Source organism: Ochotona princeps, chromosome 4 (genome assembly GCF_030435755.1).
Source record: "Ochotona princeps isolate mOchPri1 chromosome 4, mOchPri1.hap1, whole genome shotgun sequence".
Taxonomy (NCBI): Eukaryota; Metazoa; Chordata; class Mammalia; order Lagomorpha; family Ochotonidae; genus Ochotona; species Ochotona princeps.
The window spans coordinates 35,331,202-35,357,917 of NC_080835.1; the positions used below are offsets into that span (position 1 = coordinate 35,331,202).

General features: G+C 36.3%; 1 protein-coding gene across 2 annotated transcripts in view; it reads right to left on the bottom strand.

Moving 5' to 3' along the window:
- GAS2 (growth arrest specific 2) overlaps positions 1 to 26,716 on the bottom strand; it is a 129,532-nt gene that overhangs the window by 69,633 nt on the left and 33,183 nt on the right. For both annotated transcript variants that reach the window (XM_004585448.3, XM_012927073.3), the window contains 2 exons: positions 11,872 to 12,013; positions 524 to 587 (listed from right to left, as the gene is read on the bottom strand). In XM_004585448.3, the coding sequence (XP_004585505.1) occupies positions 524 to 587; positions 11,872 to 12,013 (206 nt within the window). The remainder of the gene's footprint in view (positions 1 to 523; positions 588 to 11,871; positions 12,014 to 26,716) is intronic.

Below are 26,716 nucleotides of genomic sequence, written 5' to 3' on the forward strand. Positions count from 1 at the left end.
CACTTTACATTACTCATTCATCTGATCTCAACTTTAAAGTTAGAGACAGTTCTGGATCACATTTAAAAATCAATCCTAAATTTTTATTTGGGACAAAAACCTCTTTACCTCTTTAAATATTTATATCTTTATTCCTCTTTCTCTGAATTTCAAAGAACATCAGAAGCCTTGTGTTACAGTTTTTAAAATAACACATAGGAAAACACAGAGGCTAAGCAAGGTCCCTTCATCTGCTCATTTAGACTGTCCACTGCAATTACTTTGTACTATCTTCAGAAAAAAGCACAAAACACGTGCCCCTAGCAGGCCAATGCCATCTCTCTCTAATCAAAATAGAAGGGTATTTAAAAGTGATTCCACTCAAAAGTAAAACTAAAGTTGTTTCAACTTGAGACGAGGTGTTTAAACACTGCCATCAGGATGATCATTTTGAATAAGTAGCTTCTTAGCATCCAGGCCAAACATCAATGATGACAAACATGCGCTTCTGTGTTGCTTTGATAAACTGCAGTTGTCAACCTACCTGGCAGCAATTCGTCCCAGTTCTAACAAACAGAGACATACTTCCCTTGGTTGCTTGTGGAGGACTGGAAAATAAGGAAGAGGTAGACAAGGACTGTAAAACAGTTCCATAATAATGCATCATTCTGAAATTCATAGCACTCATTATATTTCCCAAGACACCTAGTTCCACTGATGGCTTAACATGCTTTATAAGACACGGATATCTTTTCACGAAGTTGTTCATCTTACTATTTTCACTCAAAATATGCATTCTGAAATTTTTTTCAATTAACTTATACTAATGCCTCACTATTGGGTGTATATGTAGGTATAACTATGACATAATCAATAGATATTTAAAACATGACATACACTAGATTTTGAAACAAGGATTGGCCTTTGTAGTATATCACATCTGCCTTCATCATTTACTTAAGCAGAAAGAATACCATGAGTAAAAATGATAATTATATACCACAACCCTTTATTATACTCCAAACAAAAGCAAATGCTAAACAAGACCCTGAAACTTGACATCCTTTCCTAGTTAAACCTGATTTAGTAATATTTCATAAGAAAAAAGTTTGCACTTACTGGATTTTGTAAATGTGCACCAATGTAGTACCAACAAGCTTTGTCAACCTTATGAACAAATTACAAGACTATTCTTTGAAATTATATTCATATTCTAACATAATCTAATTACCTAATAATTATGTTTTACTGATAGGTTTGAGGAACCCGATAACGTTGCCAAGTTATAGTTTAATTTGAGCCAATCAGATGAGCTGGTACTACTCATACTAACAAGGATGAGGAGATCTCAAAGATGTGGTCATATTTAGCACAGAATAAAGACAGCTGGTATTAGAAAAATATGTTGCAGTAAGAATGGCCTTTAAAAGACACAATTAATATTTGAATAAAACATGCTATCATATTGATGAACTTTAAGAATAGAAATATGAATTAAGTTTTCCTTGGAGTGTAGAGATTGGCAGCGATTCATAACTGGTGAACTATCAAAACCACTTGAGCAAGTATCTCAGAGCATGCCCCACATCCGGGACCTGGGGTGGGTGGGAAACTGGGTGGGGTTTCTCTCTCAATATACCCCTTTACTCAGATACATGAAGGAAACAATATGGAAATCATAGTCTTACCCACTTTCCTATAGCCCTTGAAACTTTTTATCCCAATTAACTATGTAAAGATTGTAAAAAATATAATAAAAAATGAAAAAGAAATTTCAAAAAACACACAAAAAATTTTTAAACATAAAATTTTGTAACAATACAATTTTTCAGTATTATTTCATTTGCTGAATTTAAATATCCTAATTGCTCTCACTACAAATTATGGTAGGGGTAGTATTTATTCCACCTGCACCATGATATGTGGTAACCAGAAAAAATACTGTTACAGGGTTGTATATAATCTCATTTGACTTCAGACAGACATCCATATTACTTATTAATTGTTATTAAAATACCACTTTTGAATATTAAAATAAAATTTTGTTCCATAAATAATGCTTATTAACACAAAATTGATTATTAAAATCTGAATTATAGAATATTTCCATTCCTGGCAATAGAAAATTTTAATTTCAGCCAACTATTAATGAATTGTCACAGGGCCCTAGTGAGGTTAGCCACAATGACGGAGGTGTAAAATAAAAGCACTGACTACCCACAGTTTTCAAATACACTACCAATGATATCAACTTCCCAAAGTCTGATACATTAAATCCATTTTAGCACAAAATAACATAGGCATGGAGCATAACATAGTCACCAATTACAGAGAATAACAAACATCAAGCAAGAGTAAATAAATGAAAACCAACCTTTCTGTCTGTATACTGAATTTGTTTTGTTTCTGACTTTTATTTTTACCATCTCCATGGTACAAAAATAAGCATAATGGGGAGGACAACATAAAAACAAGGGAGAAAAAGATGTCTAAGAATCTGCTAACACGCTCATCTTAAACAAAAACTGTATGAAGTAAGTGGCTAAACCTTGGGAGCTTGGATTCCATTTCATGCATTTTCTGATGGAAACTGTGAAAATGTAAAAACTACTAGTGGGATGAACAAACGTGTCAATAAGTCGTCGATAAGCAATTGTAAAAAATCACATAGCACGCAAAAGTCTTTAACCAATATATGCTACATATTCTGAGCGTTACGTAAGCACTGGAAGCTTGTCATGGAGACAAATACTGTAGGTAATAGAAGAAATGCAATGTGATGTGTAGAGCGACTTGCTACTGAAAATTTACCATGGACTTATCATAAAACCAGTCAGGCAAAAAGGAGTAAGTGATGATTCATCTTTTTAATAACCAGTCTAGGGCTCGGCAGCATGGCCTAGTGGCTAAGGTCCTCTCCTTGATCCCATATGGCTGCTGGTTCTAATCCCGGCAGCTCCACTTCCTCTCTGTCTCTCCTCCTCTCAGTATATCTGACTTTGTAATAAAAATAAAATAAATCTTTAAAAAAAAAATAACCAGTCTAGAGAAGGAAAAACAACTGAACCTCTTCTGCAGCCTCATTTCTCAAGAAAATTCCTCTATTTCAGTGGAAGAAAGACTGAAAATAAAGGAAAAAATATGAAAACATACAACCCAGTGTGGCACTATAAAAATAAACATTTTAAATATTTCATTTACAAAGTATCAGAGGTAACTTGGTCCTGAGTTAATCCAGTTTCATAATAAAAAGGTCACTTTGGGCAGCAAATACAGAAAATCTAAAAAATATATTTATATATAAGTATATATTTATATAACAAGAGGATTTGTGTTAAATGCAAAGTTTAATTACAATTATATTAGAATATGTCATTATTTAAAATAGCAAACACCTGCCATTAGTGTTCCTCCATCATTTAAAATAATTTAAGTGAGTTCATTTTCAAAAAATTATCTAAATTGATTATGTATTCCACATGTTTTCAGAGAGTACATAATCAAATGCATAGCTTTATAAGGATGATTAAAAACTTCTTTTACTATATTGGGATTACCCATAGCCTTTGTTTTGAGTTATATATGAACAATTTAAATATGATTGTATTTATTCACTGATCATTTCAAAAAATAAGAAAACTTGTATTCAAAATGAAGTTTTAATAGTAAATATTTTTCACATGTCACAGTATTTGGAGATGACTGTGCTTAGTGAAGTGCTTGAGGCAAAAATACAAGACATATTTATGTTTTCTCTCTTATGTGGTAGTTAATAAAAATGACATCTTTGGGTTTGATTATTGCTTATCTATATTCTTACAAAACAGTGTTCTTTCTATTTTTCGCTTGTTGACCATTACAGTTAGTGGTACATCAAGCCTGGCATTATAAAGTAAATTGAAATTATATTATTGAAAAATTAAAGAAAAAGAAGGAATGGAAGAGGGGTTGAGGGAAGGAAAGAAGTACGACTATCTTGTTAGACTCATACCTATGAAATACATGAAATACATGAAATACATGAAATATTTTCTCTTAATATTGAAAAAGCTAAACGAAAGAACACAAAAGAACTCTAAGTAATACATATTCTAATATATTTTTAAAAACAAAACATTCAGATGGTCTTTTGTTGGAGTCAGTGAGAAAGAAGCTGCTACTGATCACATTTCCTCAAATATTTTGTGGACACATAAAAGTTCTGAAGTCAATGGTAATTACTGTGTAAACCATTTTATCTTTGACTTATAAAAAAGTCAAAACCATCTTTTAAAAAAGCATAACACAGAATACCTTTGGGAAAAGTAACACAGATTCTCATTCAAAGCTATGTGGATTGAGACTGAATCTTATAACCTAGATTCTATAAAAATCTCACGGGCATCAAATGTCTAATGGAATGCTGCTAGCTCCAGGAATAGAAATTGAGTTTTTCCACTAAAGCAGAGTATAGAGTTTCAGTGTCACAGCATCTGTGAGGATAAAGTGCACTAGACCATGAATGTATAGTTTAGCCAAATACATTGCTTTAAAAGATGAATTAAGATATTAATGCATGAAAAATTAAGCTGTTTTCTTTGCAATCAGAGGTTGTAATATTCTTAGTAATTTCGAAGAAAACTAATTTTTATCCTTTTCTTTAGGAAGGACTTTAAAAATAGCTTTGGCCAAGTACTATTTAATATTGAACATTTTATAAATTAATAGCTATATAACTTCACAGAATAGAGAAATAGATTTTAATAAAAAATGAAATAAATATTTAGTACATATCCTGACCTTTCATCCTGATATTATAATGTAATGTATACAATATCATTCACTGTATAGTGAATGCTTCATTAACATTATTTCCTTGATACTGAAGCATAGGCCAAACCGGCAAAATTCGCAACATGCAATTTTGTTTAAATTATTAGCCTCCATTTAGTCCTACTAATCCATGGCGTTTCAATATGCTGTCCAGGTGACCAGTGTGTACAATGAAGGCTATGAGCTTTGCATTGATCAATATTACAATAATAACTAAACATCTATTATAATTCTTGCATTAATTTTGCTAATAATATTTAGTTGTTTGGTATGTTTAACACCCTATAAACTGTGAAGAACAACAGTGGTGATAATGATAATGAGTACAGGGGAAGTTAGGAAAGTATTGTATTAGCCTTTAACAAATATTTTTACTATTTCTTGCCTACTAGGATCTATGCGGTACAAAAGATACTGGTCCAGAAAATAAAGAAATAAGCTCTTCCAGGCCCTGTACAGTAGCCTAGTGGCTATAGTCTTTGCTTTGCACACTCTGGGAACCCATATGGATGCTGATTCATTTCTTGCCTGCCCAACTTCCCATCCAGCTCCCCACTTGTAATCAGAGAAGGCCAGCAAGGAGAGCCTAAAGCACTGGGCCACTGCACCCATGTGGGAGACCCAGAGGAGGCTTCTGGCTCCAGGCTTCGGATGGGCTCAGCTCTGGACATTGCAACCTTTTGGGTAGTGAATCAGTGGACAGAAGGTGTTTCCATCTGTTTCTCCTTCTCTTTGTAAATCTGACTCCCCAGTATAAACAAATCTTTTATAAAGAAAAAAGCGAGAGTGGGGGAAGGGAGGGGGGAGGGATGAAAAAAGAAATAGAAAAAAAAAACAAAGAGAGAGAAAGAAAGAAAGAAAGAAGGAAAAGGAAGGAAGAAAGAAAGGAAGAAGGAAGGAAGGAAGGAAGGAAGGAAGGAAGGAAGGAAGGAAGGAAGGAAGGAAGGGGCTCTATAAGACCTCTCACTTTGAGTGAGACCCTCACAGAATTTTGTAGGTTTAAATACAGAGGCAATGATGGATAGACCTTTAAGGGCAATAAAGCAGGTCTGCAGTTGAAGAGAATGAAAAATCAACTGAAAGGAATCTCACAAACGCCTTAAATGCTTCTTTTGTGAATATCAAATTCCTAGCCAAAGAAATCTAAAATACAAATGGCATCCATTTAAACACTACACACAAGAAAGTGCATTCATAATTTCATTGGTAATGAAAGATCAGTATAATAGAATGTAGTTAATTGCCTCTGCCAGGAAGTTAACAGAATATCCTGGAACTAGAAACAGCCTTTTTTTAACCCCCAGCACTGACCTTAAAGTAGTAGATTAAAACATTATCCTGCAGATCAACAATCAGCGGCATGAATCCTGTTAAATTGGTTTATATTTATACTTCATTGCTAAACTTATTTTTGAAATGATTCTACAAACTTCAAAGATTAACTCAAAGAATGCGTAACTTTATGTAACACAAAGCGACGACCTTTGGAGTGAAGGGAACTAAACTCACATCTTAAGTATTTAAAAGCTATGTAATTTGGGGCAAGTGATTTAATTCTCAAAGCCTCAACTTCTTATTTACAAAGTGATCATTGTTGGGACAACATGTGGATGCATGTGTGCAGTACATAGCTTGCATTTATTTAGAACCTAACTCTAACTTATCAAAGACCTACCACAGTGAAAAATGACGCTGGAACAGAAATGCTTACTTTTCTGTTTAGACCTTGATTTCATCAAGTCCTTCATACACGATCATTTGAAGCAGTCGTTGGCCTCTCAGTATAAATATTATTCTGTTTTAATTTCTCTTTGCATAGGGCAATGAATATACTTGAAAATGATTCCTGAGTTCAAAACCAAGAACAGAATTGATGGCGAGCACATTTCACACAGTGGTTAAGACCTAGCTTGGATTTAAGCCACAGCTCTGAGTCCAATCCAGCTGCCTGCTAATGTGCTTGCTTGCCAGGAAGCAGCGAGGGGCCAAGTCCTTGTGTCCATACCAGACAAATAAAGATCTGAGAGGAGCTCCTGGCTTCCAGTTCATCTATTGCACACATTAAAGGAGTAAGCCCGCTAACACAAAATCTGTCTCTGCCTCTTGTGTTTCTCTCCTTCATCTCTTTCTCTGTCTTCGAAATAAAAAATGCAAATGAAGACATAAAACTTTTGGGGCCCGATGCTGTAGCCTAGTCGCTGGAGTCCTTGTCTCTCGGGCATCAGTACCCCATACGGGTGCTGGTTTCCTGTCTTGACTGCTCCACTTCCAACTCCCTGATTGTGGCCTGGGAGAGCAGTCATGACATCCCAAAGCCTTGGGCCCCTGCACCCATGTAGGAGACCAAAAGAAGCTCCTGGCTTTGGATTGGCTCAGATCTGACCATTGGGGCCACTTGGAGTGTGAACCTGTGAGTTGAAGATCTTTCTCTCTGTCTCTCTGTGGATCTGACTTTCCAATAAAGATAAATGAATCTTAAAAGGGGGGGGGGGGGAAAGCAAAAGAAGGGAAAAAAGGGAAAAGAAAAAAAATCAAATGAAACTTAAAAAAATGATTTAGGATGCTAATCAATCAATGCTTCACGAAACAGCTTTGAAAACAAAACACAAAAAAAACTAAATGAAGATGATCCCAGGAAAGAAGTAAATTGAATATAAGTAACACAAACCTGAATGTCTTGACATTTTTTATCATAAATCAATGCTAATAAAAACAATAACATTTTGTTTCACAAACATACTCAAAGTCCTCAGTATAGACAACTGTCAGGACAAGACAAACACTGCTAGATAGGCATAGATTCTTTTTCTGATGCAATAGATGACTTTGAAATAGAAAATGGAAAACCTTAATGTTTATAATTTCACCTATAATTCATTTCACTTTTTTGCAGCAACGCCCAGCCAATGGTGCAGTTAGGTGACGTTTGCCTTTGAATCTGAAGGCTGGCTTCTGTTCAGAAGAACAAAAGCTGTTGGAAAACCATGCTTATCAGACTAAAGCATCAAAAGAAGACAGCACCACACCACAAACACAGAGCAAAGTCAAAACAGGAAAGTTACACTCAGGCAAATGACACACATTCGCATGCTACACAGCAGAGAGCAAACCCTTTACTTGGTGTGTAGATTCTCTCTCAGAGCAATAGGTGAAGAGTAGTCACAGGCCTTCAAACCCTATAATTATCCAATGACATAGTGATATTGACACAATTATTGCAAGGAATAAAGTGTTTTTTGAAATACCCCCCTTGTTTTCCCCCAATCTCCAACTCCCCAGAATGTATACATGTAAAGCAAAGTAAATACGATTCTGGAACAAAAATTGAATGAACTTAACACTTTCTAAATCACTGTGCCAGTGTAATTACAAACAATAAACATCATAAATCAACACATCACTAATTTAAGAAAATGTTCATTGCTTAAACATGCTGGAAAACAATCAGAGAAGAACCTTAAATTTATGACATGGGAGTTACGAACATTTTTTAGGTTGGAAATAAGTCATAAATCTCTGCTTTTAATCTAAATATTAAAAGTAAATCATATAAAATATTCAGCATTACTTTTACATGAATTTTAATTACACAAACACTTGGAAAATATAACATTTCCTGTTATATTATTAATACAGAATAATACAATTTACAGTTGTATGAAACTGAAAATAGAAATGTTTTTATAGCTAGAACTTTCTTAACATTTTTCTTTAACTTCTCAACTGAAAGTTCACTTATCTTAAAATAATTACTGGGGAATATTTTGTTTATAGCGTGGAAAACTACAAACTTTTAAATTGAAGAGATATTCATGTACTTTTTTGTTAACCTAAGGCAAACCCCCAGATAATTTCAAGGAATCTAATGAAGTCAACAATTAATAAGTCAGAGACATGAAAAAGAATATTTTTTCCGGTCACTGATTTCTCTATGCACAGTTCGAAGAGTGGGTTCTCAGAGTAAGCAATGCATGTTGCATAAAGCTAGAGATCACGCTCCTGAGAGCATGCAAACATGTATATTATTTATCATGGCAGTATGAAATCCCATAATCATTAAAGTGTCAATTTATCCTCAACAATGTGCAAAAGCCCTTCTATTTTGCTCTGGTATAAAATTTTATGTCAATTACTTTCCCACACGTATTGGTCCAATTGCTTCATAATACAAATAGATATGAATTGCTTATAAATCAAATTTTATGCATAAGCTTTTGCTACCTAAATTTAAATAATAAAATTAAATACAATTACAACTCAATTATCACCTTTTCAAGTTAGCAATATCAATTTTGCTATATGCATGACATAAATATGTGTCTTTATATTCATAAAATATATTTTCCCATATTCTTAAAATATTTTCAAGGATATTATTTTTGTTTAATAGCTATGGATCACTATGTATTATCTAACTACCAACAAATATCATAGATTCTTGTGTCTATTTTTAAAAAAGTTTCATTGGTAATTTTGGTATCACTCTCTTTCAAATAAATTTTTAGAGTATTAAAACATAATCAAGTCTACATGCCTCTGAGGTGTATGAAATATAATGTCATAATGTCTTCTAATGAAAGAAAACCAATTTCTAATTTTCATTTGCAAGGTATAGAAGATCCTGGTTTTCCATACACTCATTAATAGCAAATATAACATTTTTCAATTTTTGCCTCTTTGTATCTTAAGTCTATTTTTATAAATCTTTAGTAAGTAGGCTGCACATGATCTTTGGCTACTTTTTATACTCTTATCCTGAGACATTATTTGGGATAGAGTGAAGGTAGGATCTAAGGACTGACATTTCACAAAAGAGACATTATCTCTCAAGGTTTCTGTGGAGATACATTGCAGTATGCATCTCTACTCCTGAATAAAATGAGGACTTCAACATATGATATATGTTAAATATAACAATAGGATGCTGGACTTTCTACCATGGTTTATACCTACAATGTCATGATGCACTTAAATAGCAGAATGGTGGATTTGTGACTGTTGCTGAAGGACTATACTAAGTAATAATATGGGGAAGACCAGTGGTGGGGGAATCATGGGGGATGGGGGGTACCTATGGACACATATTCATGAACAAAAAGCTCTTTGTATTCATTTTTAAAGTGTCACATTTATTCTATAAATTTAGGTTAAAAAAAGAAGGTATCTGCAGGCTTATATGCTATGTGTGAGTATGTGTGACGTCAGAAGTTGTCTCCAAAAGACAAACGGACAAAAATCTGAGAGAGGAACATGGGGTGTCCACATTCTGTCCATCTGTCCATACTTCTCAATCTATTCCTACTACATTTCTCCCTTCTATGGAGATCCTATGTGGAAAGACAACAGGTCAAGCGAGTCCGAATCAAGATCCTGTGACAAATCATTGTACGAGGAAAAGCACTGCACAGGGTAGCATATCAGGTGCCACAAAGAGGAGGAGGCTTTATGCAGGCAAAGCCCTTTGAAGGGCAAAATACAGAAGCCTCTTCACACACACACTCAGTGTACAGATCTGCTTCATCATACACTCAAAGACATTTTTTTTCCTCTTCATCGGGGCATCTTTTCATTTTATTTGCTGTTCAAAACACTAGAACACAAAGGGTTCACTTCATCTTGTGTGCTACTGAAATGAAATCTTGAGGTAGGAATAAAAAAAAAAAAAAACCTGCCCTAAATACACTTTCAAACCTGAAGTGTGAAAGACATCAAGCAGAGTACACAGTGTTATTGTAACAAGAAAAGTCAATTCTGCAACCACAGAGTCTAAGGACATCAGTCATTTCCTCCCCCACAGTGAATCATAAGAAAAATCCAAGGTTCACCTTGGGGAAAGGGCATTTCTCATTGTCCTTGATTAGCATGAACAACTCTGGACACAGCTGTTTCCTTTCTCCGCCTAATCCTAAAGTCAATGCTGCAATATTGGCTCCCTCCTTTGTCCCCAGGGCCTATTATATATCACCTCATGTCCTGTTTTGAGCAGGAGAAATATCAAATCTATAATTTCAATTGAGCAAAAAAATTAGAAAGCCTAATTGTTTGATTTTGTTTGGTGCTCAAAAGATTAAAAGTGACTGAACTATTTTATAACCTTGAAAAATGTATTAAACTTTCTAGATAGATAAGTAGATGTTGATTACATGTTATGTGCTAAGCTTTAATATAGAACAGATATTTCTTAAAATATGCAATAGTTACATGTATGTATAAAGTATCAGACTTCCTTTGTGTAACATCAATTTATCTGTCAAACAATGAAGAAACAAACCATCTCAAATCTCTTGTTGACATGACTACATATACTACAGAGCCTCTATTCATACTCCTAGATCATTATGTAAGTGTCTTCAGGCTTTACAGTTCGGAATGGAATGCATTAACTTTTGAGTGGCATTTTTTTAAAACCATCTGAAGAAATAATGTGCATGAAGCACACATAAAAATGTTGAGCCATGCTTATATCTCAGTAAAGAAAATTTACTATTATGTTTACTTTTAGGATTCAATGTGAAAATTTTATTTGCCCAGATACCAAAAGAAATCACCAGTCATGAGAAAACTGATACTAGATCATATTTGCTTTCATAACTAAGAAAGCAAATTACTTGGCCTTCAATAATGAATTAAAAATGCTTTGTAATGAAAGGTCATGCCATGAAGAAGTTAACCAGTTAACAAACCATTAATAAGGACTTTCTTCTGTATGAAGGTTCTTTAGCAAACAGAGGCACTTCAGGATTTTAGAATATGATGCTAATTGTCCATATGTGACCAATCTTGATTATACAAATCTACAAATGTGTAGGTGGACATTTGTTAGATCTCTCAAGAGGTTTCTATTATACTTGTTTTGCAGGTAATCTCTCTGCACTTCTGTCCTTCAACCCTTCACTCCATGGCTTCCTAAATACTTAAAGGTGAACATCTATTTGTAGAATGGCTACTGGACTGGAAAAGAGGTATCTTCTATTTCTTTTTAAAAGTAATATAAGAAATGGCACTATACAAAAACCTAGCAATGGCTATTCTGACAATGACAAAAATAATTTCAATATTTGATCAGCAGGAAATACATACCCAAGCCTTCAGATTCAAATAGACATGTTTCGTCCACTCCCAAATCTCGGCACCAGGACAGGAAATTTGCTGTATTGTCTCGAGCAAAAAAGGAGCCCGAGGGTGCACTGGCTTTGCATGGAATCTTCTTCAGTGGTAGACTCTGAAAAACAACAACAATCATGGAATCTCTGGTGATGCCATCACAATAACAAAAATGTACATTTACGTCTTCGGGCAAAACGCTCTGGAATAATCTCACATGTTTATACAGAACTGTAGTACAGTAAGTGCTAATAAAAACATGGACCTATTCATATCTATGTTTATGCTTTTATTATTAAGTAGTAAATATATAGGAATCTTTCCTGTCTCAAGTCACCACTTCTACTTTTGTCCTTCAGATTTTTTCAGTCTTAGCTTTCCCTTAATTATTCTATCATTAGTTCTCATGAGGTATATATTATTTATTCTCCATTTTGAAAAGAATTAAGGAAAACTAGAAAGATCTTGAGTACTACCAAATAGGACATGCATGCCTATATAAAACAGGCATGCAAACACACATGCCATAGCAATTATACAAGAATTCTAAAGTGGCCACGACATAGCAGAATTGTTTAATGTCAAAAAACTATATACAGATACTAACAAAGGGAGACACTAATAATCTTTTAAAAATACCTTTTCTGTTTTTCTTCTAGATTCTTTTCCTTTTAATTTAGCGTACAGCTGCACTATCCAATATTAAGTTGTCTGATATGAATTCTGCTAACTGATTTTGAAATACATTGTTTAAATTCTACAACATTTCCTTTTAAACTTAAAAAAAATGTGTTGTGGGCCATCATGGTACAACCAGTTAAGCTGCTGGTGGCCCGTGATGCTGATATCCATTATGGGTGTTCTCTCTTTTGAGTGCCAGCTGCTCTACTTCTGTTCCAGATTCCTGATAAAATGCCTGGAAAAGCAATGGAAGATGGTTGTATCTTTGGGACCCTGAAACCACATAATAAATAAATAAACCACATCAATAAAGCTCCTGGCTCCTGATTGCAGCATGGCCCTGAACCAGTTGTTGCATCTACCTGGGGAGTGAACTACCAGATGGATGACTTCTCTGTCTCCCCCCCCTTCTCTGTAACTTTACCTTTCACGAAACAAAGCAAATATTTAAAAAGAAAGAAAGTTTGTACACCTGTATATATTTTCCTATTAATGGCTTTCCATAAAATTTTAGTCACTAAATCTTCCTTGGCACAATAATAAATATTATTCTTTTCCCTTTTATACACCTTAATCAGTTTCCATGGCATTTCCACAAAGCCACAAAATGTGATTCTGTGTAATGTAAAGGGAAAATCAAATGCTTGGATGATCTGTGCTACACAGTGCTTTGCCTCAAAGAACAAAGAGGGGAAAGGAAAAAGCAATGCATTTTTTTATAGATTTTTTTAAAGATTTATTCATTTTATTACAGCCAGATATACACAGAGGAGGAGAGACAGAGAGGAAGATCTTCTGTGCGATGATTCACTCCCCAAGTGAGCCGCAACGGGCTGGTGCGCGCCGATCCAGTGCCGGGAACCTGGAACCTTTTCCAGGTCTCCCACGCGGGTGCAGTGTCCCAATGCATTGGGCCGTCCTCGACTGCTTTCCCAGGCCACAAGCAGGGAACTGGATGGGAAGTGGAGCTGCCGGGATTAGAACCGGCGCCCATATGGGATCCCGGGGCTTTCAAGGCGAGGACTTTAGCCGCTAGGCCATGCCGCTGGGCCCAAAGCAATGCATTTAAATTCACAGCATGAGTGCTTCCTGCATTCACTGTGCCAGCAAATTTAACAACCAAAATCTTGTAGGTTGCTGAGCTCATTTACAAGAGTGATTGTAAAAAATGAAATAACAGACTAGGTGTATTGGTGAAGTCTTGTGACTATAAAACTAAAACACTATGTTGCTCAAAGGCTAGGTCTGTCTATTCTCAAAAATACTCCCTGTGCTGCTGATTGAAGTTGATTTAGGGTAGAGATAATAACAGTTTTTGTGTCAACATACATTTTTTCATTCAAATATATTTTTTAAGCACTATATTTATATAAACTACTTACGCCATCTTTTACATAAAAATATTTGTTCCACTGATTTGGTCCAGATACCTGCAATACTGTTATATGTGGCTTCCATGCATAACTTGTACATGTAATGATAAGACATTTAGACCAGCATTTAAGACACTGGTTGAGATGCTGGTGTCCCTCACCAGAGTGCCTGGGTTTGAGTCCTGATTCTGGTTTCCTTCTGCTGGGAGGCAGCAGTGAGGGCTTCAGCAGCTGGGTCCCTGCTGCCCAGGAGGGAGACCTGGGTTGAGAGCTCCCTCATAGCTTTTGCCAGCCTAGTTCTGGCAGATGGCAGATTATTTGGGTAGTAAATCAGCACACAGAAATTCTGAGTGTATGTGTTTGTATCCTTTTCTTTCTCTCTCATTATGCAACTCAAATAAATAAAAATATTAAAAGTAATAGAAAATGTTCCTTTTTTTAAAAATTTTTTTATTTTTAATTCATTAATTACATTGTATTATGTGACACAGTTTCATAGGTACTTGGGTTCTCCCCACCCCTCCCCAAACCCTCCCACCATGGTGGATTCCTCCACCTTGTTGCATAACCCCAGCTCAAGTTCAGTTGAGATTCCCCCATTGCAAGCGTATACCAAACATAGAGTCCAGCATCTTATTGTCCAGTCAAGTTCAACGGTTTCTTAGGTATACCCTCTCTGGTCTGAAGACAGAGCCAGCAGAGTATCATCCCAGTCAATTGAAAGCTCCAACATACCATCAGCAAAAATTTACATCATTATGGAATTAATTGACATAGTGATGAGTAACCAATATGTTAAAAGTAAATGCGAGTTCCTAGCCACCTTCTGTGAAATGTTTCTTTTACAAAATATTTGTGAATATTAGTAATTTTAAAAGCATACATTGCTAAATCCAGCAACTCACTGATAACAATATATAGTACAAATCATAGCACAAAAGATTAATATTTAGGTTCAAATTATATCTATTGCAACACTAATTAGGAAAAAATAGAAATGAGAAAACATCAAGAAAGTGTTGATGGAAAATTGTAGTGCATAAATTATAATGGAATCTATGCAATCATACAGAGTATAACAAATGTGTACATTGGATCAATAATATATTTTAAATAAACTTTTAGATGGAAACAGGCATATAAACAGATGTGTAAGTCACAATTTATTTTATGATATCAGTATGTATGTGTATGTACATGAAGATGGCCCCATAGAAAGTTAAATTGCATACATCATTTGTGTTCTACTTTGACTTAAAATTATGTACTTATAGAATGTAAGTTCAATAGTAATTCAGTGAGGAAATGTGACAAGTTATTAATTTTTGAAGAATAAGATTGATACATAATGAATCCTTTTATGTAATCCCAAAAGAAATAGAATTTTGAGGAACACACTTTGCCAATTCTTTCCAATTAAGAAAACCAAAATAGGTTAATTAAGTCATCGTAGATGTTTTTAAACAATAACAATAGCAACAACAAAAATCCTCCTTGAGTCAACAGGAGAGATTTGAATTTCTTTTTTTGTTTGGTGTAAATAGATCTGAACACCAAATGATTCTAAGATCTGACACCTTTAAACCTGGTGAGAGTCTGGGCAGACTGGAAGACCAGCTAGGGAGATTGAATAGAGAAGCCATCATCTAGAAGTTGTAAGATTTTTGCTCTACCTAGGACAAGAGGTACATGATCAGCATGGAAAACAGGGGCACAAAATCCAAAGTGCAACAGGGAGGCAAGGACTCGATCAGAAACTTAATCCACAACAAGGAACATTTTGAGAGAATATTCACAAGCAACATGTTCTCAAAAATAGTTTAGGCCACTCTTTAGAAACTTACAACCAATACACGTATAAACTATAATTGCACTTTCTCACTGGGGCTTATGGCCTTTACAAAATGGTCTTTACATGATACGTGAGTTAAGATATTTATTTGAATTGTAATGCAATCATAATGAAAGTTATCAAAGATACTATAGGAGTCAATATAGTGAAAACTGGCTATTGATACTTCATAAGTCAGAAATCCCAAATGCAGAGGAATTTAGCATTAATCTGACAACTTGGCATTTTGGTGATCTGTGAGGTATTTTCCAGATAGATTCATTTCTTCCCTATCAATCTAAAAGGAGGAAACAACAAGTAGTGTGACTGGAACCTTCCAATGTTCATGCAAATGAAATGTTTTGCTACAATTTCAAAAAGTTATTCTCACTTTCAAGTGACTCATGAACCCTCACACACAGAACATATAAAGTTTGTCATTTATTACTTGGTAGAAGGACTTCTGATAATTAGCTCAAAGCAGTGCCACATAACTTGTTTCTACTTTACAGGTATTTATAATCAAGAGTCTTAGAGCATAATTCTTATTTTCACTTGAATTTAAAATAAATTAACCAGTAATACCAGCATCCAATGCTTTGGGAACTTAAAAAAGTAATTTGTGCATATTTTATATAAAATATTTTATATCCTGGAAATCTTAGCATTTATATCTCTTTCAGTTCTGTGGATTTTTTTAAACTTGTAAATTTCTCTCAATTTTCATGAAAAGCTTGGAAGAAAAACCTGTAACCTCTTCTTTAACAGTAACTAAAATAGAGTGATATGCTGAATCAAGTCAACTTTCTTTTGCCAAAGAAATACTGAAGAGAAATTTTGGAATATAGATCTCCCTTGAGTGATTACAATATATCTATATAGATATATACCTGTATCTATATAGATATATATAGATATATATGATACGTGGAAAATGATCACAGATGTGGATATGAGACTTAATTTTTTAAAGAAAGAAAGAAAGAGAAGAAAGAAAGGGAAGGAAGAAAGAAAGAACAAGAGACGCAGAAGAATACCTCTGGATATGATTCTCCTTATGTAACTCCCATATTAGTTTTCCCTTTATTAACCAACTCTCCAAAGAACTACTACAGTGTTTACACTGTACACCATCTACAATCATTTTCTCAGGTAGGTTTTCCTAGACAATGCTACTGAATGTTAAGTCCTCAACAATTGGTTGGTGCACTCATGGATGAACGGTTAGACTTGATTTCTAAAACTAGATTATAATCAACGTCAGGCAAGAACAAGTACTCTATGTTAGAGTATAGGCATTTACTAGGAATTTGTCCTTAGGGTCTTTTATAAACCATTGAAATTAAGTTTAAGAAATGGAGAAAGTGCTAATTAAATTTTCTAATGTCAACAATGTATAGATTATGTTTGTATCCTCAGTAGGATTAATCCAAATATTTTACCTCTAAAATATTATAAATGGCATGATTAGCCTACAAAAGAACAATTAAGCATTCCAATTGCCCTTTATATATTTCTCTTCAAGCATCAACTAAGGTTGATTGCAATAAAAGAAAAATACAAATTTTCTTCTAAAGTCCTTTAATTTAACCCAACACCTCTCAGGCTAGTCTCCAGTCCAATTACTTGAGTTCAAACTTGATTATATTGTTTGTGTTCCATTGTCTGTCAAAAAGTTCGTGTCTCAATCTCCCATATAATGCACATAGAAAACATTACAGATATCATTTGCTCTGTAGAAATGCAAATTAATGTAATTCAAGTGTAGTGGAAAGTGTTCAACAAAGGCTTTGTCATCCATGCAAATAAAGACATACTGAAATTGCTTCTCATGTTTTTGTGAAAACATTTCATTGTTTCCATTAGGGATATAAGAATTCAGGAAAAGAATGGAAAGCGAATTTGCTTCCTACTTCACCCCAAAGCTGGACAGCAGCTTCCAGAATACTTTCCTAATAGAATTTCTTGCAACAGTGGAACTGTTTATTGCGGCACTAATAAACATGGTAAATACTCCTGAGCTTTTGAACTGCACTGAGTGCCTGCAAAACCAGTTCAGTTTATTTCATTTTCTTCAACTTAAACACAAACAATCACACATGGGAGGTGGGTCTTGTATCAGACAGCACACTCATAGTAGAGAAAACCAAATCACTATTTTAGGTTTTATAAAACATAATATTTGACCACTTGATTCATTTCTTTTCCAACCAGTAATATCATCTCCATGTATTTTCAACTCCCTTCCTACCCAGCAATTTTCATAAGTGTAAATGCTGAGTTACATAGCTGTGTTTGTCACTTACAGAGATTTTACTTACAAATTTCAGTGTTCTACACAAGTAGGCCCTAGTTATGATAACATGGAAGTTATAGCCCCAAAAGAGAACTAATGATTAATTATATTTATAATACACATAACATATACCTGGAGGATGAAGAGTTTAACTGACAGTATACTGACAAAAAGTCAAATAGATTGCTTTAATCACAGAAGTTACTTTTACTGTTTACAAAAGCTTGTTACAGGTCCAACTCAGTAGCTCAGCAGCTGAAATCCTCGCCTTGCACGTGCCAGGATCCCATATAGGTGCCGGTGCTAATCCTGGTGGTCCTGCCCCCATCCAGCTCCCTGCCTTTGGCCCGAGAAAACAGTTGAGGATGGCCCAATGCTTTGGGACACTGCACCCGTGTGGGAGACCTGAAAGAGGCTCCTGGCTTCTGGTTTCAGATCACAGCTCTGGCCATTATGCCCTTTGGGGAGTGAATCAAAGGACACAAGATCTTCCTCTCTGTCTCAGCTCCTCTATATATATCTGACTTTGCAATAAATAAATAAATAAATAAATAAATCTTTAAAAAGCATGTTATAAGGTAATTAACACAAGTGCCTATCACAATGTAAGTGCTCACATACACAAACACAAAAATATACACACTTACTTTTGTATGGAATATCCTATTCAATCCTCAAAAGCCACCACAATGAGCAGACTGGCTGTGGTATAGCCATTTTCCAAGTAAAGCAGCTGAGTTCACATAGGGTTCAAAACAAATCACTTAGTCTCTTATGACTATATATTTGATAGCTCACCAACAAGAGTTCAATTTAATGTGTTTAGTTGAACATTTATTTTCTGAATTTTTAGCCAGTCAGCATTAGAATGCAGAATTAGACATCTTTTTCTCCCATTCAAACCAGACAGAGAAACAAACTAAGGAATGACATTTTTTGTCCCCATGTGTTGTGGACTGAAAATTGAATACTAGTAGTTCAAATAATTCATTCTTCACAAAGGCCTCCCTATGATTCCAGTTAGTAGATATTTTAGATACAACACAGAAGAGGCACAAAAGAAAATGTGGCAGTTGCCATGAGCTAATATTTTTCCCTTTCCAAAGGGCATATAGAATGTACAAGTGCACAGACAAAAAGTCACTCCTTCCATGGTGAAATGAATGTTTCCACTTGTATACCCTTACCGCTTGCAGTTTTATTATATATTTTATTGAAAAAAATAATGTCTTTCACTGAAGTTACTTCATTTGTCATTCCTTGCACCAATGTATCTATATATACTAAGTGATTTTAGAAAGGATTAAAATGGATTGTCTGAGATTAAAGTTATAAAGTTTTGTAAATGGGAAGGAAAATCCTCTCCTGGTATGATGAGCTTCTCCAGAGGTCTCTGCAATAAGCTCTTATGCCTCAAGCAGTGAGCTGTGATATAGTGCAGTAATAACTGAATTCACTAAGTTTGAATTCAAAATTGGCAGCCCCCCTCCATTTCCTCTCCAAGATGAATGCTTATATCAAAAGGTTGGTGGAACCTTCATGTTGTAATGCCATAAAATTGCACATAATAAAAAGAAATATAAAATAAGAATTTCTCACAGCATTATTTTGGCATGCTGTTCTTTTTATAAAATCACGAAAATAATTATTCAAATAGCAAAGTTAACAGACATATGGAATATTTGGAATGGTCTCAAATGATCTCTAGCGTAAGATCATATGATATGACAAGCAACGGGAAAAACCATCCTTGAGATCTCAAGCTTCGCAGACGAGATGGACAATAAAAAGTATTATTACACGAATTGAATACATTCCTGCTCCAACATCTGCACACAGATGTTTAAGACAGCTTTATTTGTAATTCCTGAAAGTTGGAGTCAACCAGAAAGCAATCAAGAAGGAATTCAGCAAATGAATTGATAATGAAGCATGAGAGAGCCAGGTAGAAATGGAATAATGCTTTTCAACGGTTAAAAAAGCCTCAAGCCATGAAAAGACTTCAATTCATATTACTGATTTATAAAGACAAACTAAGGTTACATACTGTATGACTCCATCACTGAATTGTGTAAGATTACATCACCACCTCTACAACTTTAGAAGAACCCCCCCAATATGAAGAAAAACAAAAATGTAAAACAAATGTTTTACATTTGCATGCCAATTTAGTGATAATTTGTTTCCTCTGCATTCTGTTTTTATTCCCACTATCTTTTTTTTTTTATTCATTATAGGTTTCCATGTGCTACTCAGAGTAGGGTTTTCAAAAGACAAATTTGGTTTTTCCCTGCTTAAAGATCTCCAATGATTGGCCAGAATTTTGATGCTCAGGTTAAACCACTGTACATGTTGCTGGAATTGGGATATCAGAGGGCCAGTCTGAACACTGACCGTATAGCTTCTAATCCAGCTCCCTGCTAATGCGCCTGTGAAAGCAATGGATGATGATTTTAGTAGCTGCACCCCATCCATCCTCTAGGAAGGCCTGGATAGCATCCCAGGCACCTTGCTTTGCCATGGTCCAGCCTCAGCAGTTGTTCAGATGATGAAAACCAATTCTCTCTCTCTCTCTCTCTCTCTCTCTCTCTCTTTCTCTCTCCCCCCATCTCTCTCTACCTCGTGTGTGTGTGTGTGTGCATATGCATGCATGTGTCTCCCTCATAACTCTTCCTTAAAACTCTTCAATGACTTCCCAGTTCTTTCAGACTAAAGACAAAGCTTCTTGGAACACAGCTTTCATGGCTTCAGGAATCCGGAACCTATCGGCAGTCTTATCAAAGCCCCCAGACAGCCTTTCCTAAAGCCAGACTGACTGCTTTCAGTTCTCACTCCAGCATACTGTTTTTGAATCACATGGTCCTTACACATAACTGTTCTTGAATCCCATGCTGCTTCTGAATCATCAGGTCCTTACACATAGTATTCTCTGTGCCTGTCCTACAGTTCTTTTCCTAGCTAAACTGAAGTCCTTATGAAAGATCACTGATTCAAACACACCACTTGTCACTCTTCCTTTCATTTGAGAGAAATGCCTATTGTTCAAGTGGCCCTGCTGTCATATGCCTCCGTGGGGTTATATGATGGCTGACGACCTCCCACTCTAAGAGAAGAGCTGATGAGTGGTTTTGTTCGTCACCTCATCTCCAGCATTATGAAACATTATTTTTCAAAACATATTCACAGAACATCCTTTGAACAGACATACATACAAAGGGATTCAAAAGTTAGTGGAAAGTTTGTACTCTGAAGTGAAACCCTGCATGTGTTTTAGAATTATTTTGCCTCAAAATAAACTTATTCTTTAATTTCTTGTTTTCTCAAATATCTTGAAGCTCCCTTTTATGTATGTAGGCAAGGTATATACTGTCTCTGGGGAGGAGAAGCAGGATGGAGTGGGCAGAAGCATAACGCTTGGAGCTGGAAATTTTAGACTTTTTAGGTTTGAATCCAGGATCTGCATTAAATAGAAATGAAGTCAGACAAGCCAACTTAATCTCTGAAATTACATAGTAATTACATCTACATCTTAAGGTTTATATGAGTTCAAATGGGAAATTTTTGAAATACTGCCTATCCCATACAAAACTTTAAATATGAGAATGTTTTCTTCAAAAAAAAAAAAATAAAAGGAGTGTTAATCAACTGCAATTAAATTCCGTCTTGGAGTTCAATGAAGTTCTGGAGGGTTTTAGTGATCACTAAACCCATGCATAGTCTTGCAATATGATGAACTTTTTGAAGATACCTCACAGGCATAGATTTCAAAGTGTTTTGTACTAAAACAAAGTAATCTCTTAACTCTATATCCCAGGTATATTTCGAAGTGCACCTCTAAAAATGACATAAAAAACAGCCACCATTTTTGCCTATATGGTTATCTAGGATACTCATCAACCCAGTATAGTCACCCATGCCCCTTCACACACAAAAAAAAAGCATAACAAAAACTCTGAGTGTCCTCAAATAGTTTTGTTTTCTCATCCCAATAATTTCTCAAATTTCAAAAATCATGGGTGGCTTGATTCTATCTTCATCCCTTATTTCTGTGGCCATCTAGTCACCAACCCAGCTTGTGTCTGTTTTCTGGTACAGATATCTCTAATTCTCTTGCTCCTTTTATTGTAGTAACGCTGAAACTTTTTCTAAACCCTTACATATCTCACATATAAAAGAACGTAGAAATTTGTGAAAATACTTCTTTTGTCTGCAGCCTCAATTTCTCCAAATTCATCTGCATATCACCCTAATATTTCTAAATATAATTTCCTTCAGTGCATCCACCAAGTTCAGGCAAATTTGCCTAGTTTTGGTATCTCAAACCATCTGTATAAATATCCATCATCCCATATAAACACCAGTTCCAGTCCCAGCTGCTCCACTTCCTATCCAGCTTTCTGTTAGCACTCTGGGAAAGCAGTGGGAGATGGCCCAAGTCCTTGTGTCCCTGCATGCATGTGGGTGACCCAGCACAATAGCTCAATTAGGTAATCCTCCCCTCATAAGTGCTGAAATCTCCTATTGGTGTCAGTTCATGTCCAAGGTGTTCCATTTCCCATCCTGCTCCCTATTTGCATCCTGGGCAGTGAAAGACGACCCAATGCCTTGGGAACCTGCTCTCATGTGGGAGACCTGGAGAAGCTCCTGGCTCCTGGCTTTGGACCATCTCAGCTCTGGCCACTGCAACCATTTGGAGAATAAACCAGTTGAAGGAAGATCTCTCTCTAGGTCTCTCTCTCTCGCTTTCACTTACTTACTTTCAAGTAAATAAACATATATATATATATATATATATATATATATATATATATATATATACCTCAAGTCACCATATACCTTCACATCTGATATGTTCCATAGCTTATATTTTACTTTCTGAATTCTTGGCTTGCATTCTTTCCTTATAGCCTGTATTTTCTCTTTGTCTGGCTAATTCCCAGCCATGCTTCAAAACAAGCTAAAATATGATTTCTTTAAGAACAGGTTAGAGCCCTATCACAAGGCCTCTTGTGGAATTGAATTTCCCTCTAATTATAGGCAACAATTGAAATTCACTGTTTTTAGGTTATTAGCTTAAAGATGTTAAGTTTATGCTAATCTATAGATGCCAAAACCAAGTTAACATAGTATCTTTCCATGTGTATTTAAGATATTCAATATACACATGGTGAATAATGGGTTTAACACCATCTGTGTATGTTATGGCAGTACAAAATCAGAGAACCATTAGTCAACTGTATATCATTCACTTGGGACTTACTGAGACTTGAATTTTAATATACTCATATTTCATTTACTTGCCTAGTCTGTAAACTCTTTGAGAAGAGCCAGAAATACTTAGTCTTTTATTTATCAGAATCTTATATACTGTTAACAGGCTGTAGTTGGAAAGCGTTCTTGGAAGATGTTTTACAAAGTTGGTCAGTGCCAGTTTGGGTCCTAGCTACAATACTTCAGATCCAGTTCCTGCTGTGGTGTCTGGAAGGGCAGCAGAAGATAGCCTGAAGAGCTTGGCCCCTGTGACCCATGCACAGGACTTGGTTGGAGTTCCTTGTTCCTGATTTGGCTGGCTCAGAATTCATCATTGTAACCATTTGCAAAGGGAATCAACACAGGTAGATCTTGATCCCTCTTTTTTTCTCCCTTCCCTCTCTGTTGCTTCTTCAAATAAATAGATAAATAAACTCTTTTTTAAAAGAAATGCAAGCATGTGTATTTATAATCAGTGGCAAACTGTTTAATGTTGTTATGGGAGTATTTTTTATAAAATTGTTTATCTTGTATTTGCAATCCTATAGGTTTTATTTCCTGTATTTAAAACAAGATAAATATTGGAAGGGGTTCACAGGCTTTTCAACTGCCAAAGGCGATATGGCACAAACATTGTAAGGCGTTTATCATTCCTAACCTACAAGAAAGACTCTACTTGACTACCGTCATATGTTTTATAGATCATATCATCTTGCTGCTGTTGGTGTCAAGTTTCTGTGGGTTGATGCACACACCAGCCTCAGGTTCTGAAATGTGAACAACCGAGCCTGCTCTTCACCTCAACCTCACGGCCTCAAGTCCAGAACCATAGTGTGCCAGTACAGGAGGAGGGATGGTTCTGCCTTGTGTCTGAGGGGGTATACATCAGCACATGTGCGTGTTTCTGAGCCTGGATTGACACTGAAATGGAATTACTCCTGACTTCAGCATACTGAATGGATCTGAGCTGTGGTGGATTTCACTGGGTTTTGTGTGCGCTGTCTCTAAAAAAGCAACCGTTAGAGCATCCATATGGGATCCCAGCGCATGCAAGGCAAGGACTTTAGCCACAAGGCTATTGTGTTGGGCCCATCTGAACAGCATATAGCGGCAGACGGACGGGGCAGACGCTTTCCTGGCACGAAGAGCTGTGTATAACCCACAGGTCGACCCTCGGATTCCCCTGGACACCCAGCCATTTGGGCTAATCATCTCCGGCAGAGCTGGGAAGTGACGCTTTCCTGGCACGAAGAGCTCCCATGACTGACCTTGTGGCCGACTAGGGACTCGCCAGCCTTCGGAACCGCAGGCTCCAGTGATCCGGGTTCCAGTGATCCGTTTCCAGCGCCAGCCAGACATCCAGCAGTGGCCTCCACACGGACGTTGTGACCGCCAGGTTAGAGCCTGGGTCTGTGTGGGGAGCTGGGAAGGCGAGTGTGGTTCGGGACCTCACAATCTGAGCTGGGTGTTTGGGACCAGCTGCAAGCAGAGGGAGTCGGGGACTCAGGGAGCCACCTTGTGTGGAGAGGCACAAAGCGAAGTTGACAGAACAACACACAGGCCCCTTTCTGACTGTTCATACGGATCTGATCTAGGGGTGGACGGGAGCACCGGCTCTGCTCCCTGCGGGGTCGGTGTGGTCCCTGGAGCTGAAAGCTAGCAACTGCAGTTCTCCACCTGGAGCCATATCGGGTGGCAGGACAGCAGGTGTGAACCCTGAGTGGAGATCCAGAGTGGGCGTGTTGTTGGTTAATTGCGCGGAGCTGAGCCCACGGCAATAGTCTTGCAGCCTGGGGGGTCTGTGTAGTCCCTGGAGCTGACTGCGACAGCCCCCCGATCTTTCTGGCCACCAAGTCTGCCCAGGGTGACCTCAGGAGGTACTTCGACGTGTTGGCTAGCAGGGGGCGACAAGCTCAGTGCTGCCTATAAAATCAGTGCCATGGACAAAGCAATTATTCAGGACAGCTGTGTTTCCTAAACTCAGGGTACTGATTGAACATTAAAGTCAATTTATACACCTGAGGTAACAGACCATAGAGATGTCGTCAAACAGATTGGCAATTACAAAAGGTAAAAGACAAGAAAAAAGCACTCTGAATGTTACTGAAGTCTCTCCAACAAAGGAGCAAAAGCTTCGCCCATTCTCAGAGTTAACTGAGGAAGACATTGAGAAAATGGGGGACAAAGAACTCAGAAAACTCATTGCAAAGCTGCTGGTCAACAATGAGAAGTACAAACAAGAGTTCAAAGAAGAAATAGCAGTAATACATCAAATTAAGGCTGATATATCAGAAATGAAGAACACAGTAGAGTAAATTAAAAATACAGTGGAGAGTCTCAAAAACAGAATGAATGAGGCAGAAGAAAGAATTTCAGAATTAGAAGATATTTCCTGCCACCACGAAGAAACAAACAAAAAGCTGAAAGCAGAGCTAGGTCAAGCTAAAAAAAGTATCTAAAAATCAAAAGATATGATTAAAAGGTCTAACATAAGAGTTATGGGTGTTCCAGAAGGTGCAGAAAGAGAAGCTGGGATTAGAGGTGTATTCCATGAAATAATACAGGAAAACTTCCCTAAGCTGAGCAAAGAATTAGAAAATAATATACAGGAGGGTTACAGAATTCCCAATAGAGTTGACCAAAAACAAACTTCATCACGACACATGATAATCAAGCTCTCTTCAGTTGAACAAAAAGAAAAAATCCTTAAATGTGCACGAGAAAAAAATCAAGTGTCATATAGGGGAACCCCAATTAAACTCACAGCTGACTTTTCAGAGGAAACATTACAGGCCAGAAGAGACTGGAGTGACATATTCCAGATTCTAAAAGAAAAATTTTCAGCCCAGAATAATTTACCCTGCAAAGCTCTCCTTTGTCTTTGAAAGTCAAATAAAATTTTTTCACAATAAAGAAAAACTTCAAGATTTTGTCTCATCTAAACCTGCCCTACAAATGATACTCAAGGAAGTTCCTATGAAAGATAAAAGAAATAGCAACCATCAGAAACAAAGGCAAATGTGGAGAACATCCAACTAAAACGCTAACACAAGACCTAATTCAGAACAACACATCGGCAAAATGACAGGACCAAACTGTCCCTTATCTAAATGGCTTAAACTCATCAATCAAACGCCATAAATTGGAGGATTGGATCAAAAAACAAAACCCAACTATCTGCTGCTTACAGGAGACACATCTTACCAATAAAGATCAGAAAAAATTGAAAGTGAAAGGATGGAAAAAGATATTTCAAGCAAATGGTAAGAAAAGACAAGCAGGAGTGGCAATTCTTATATCAGATAACATCGACTTTGATGTGAAGAGCATCAAAAGAGATAAAGAAGGATACCACATAATGATCAAAGGATACCTCCAGCAAGAAGAGAT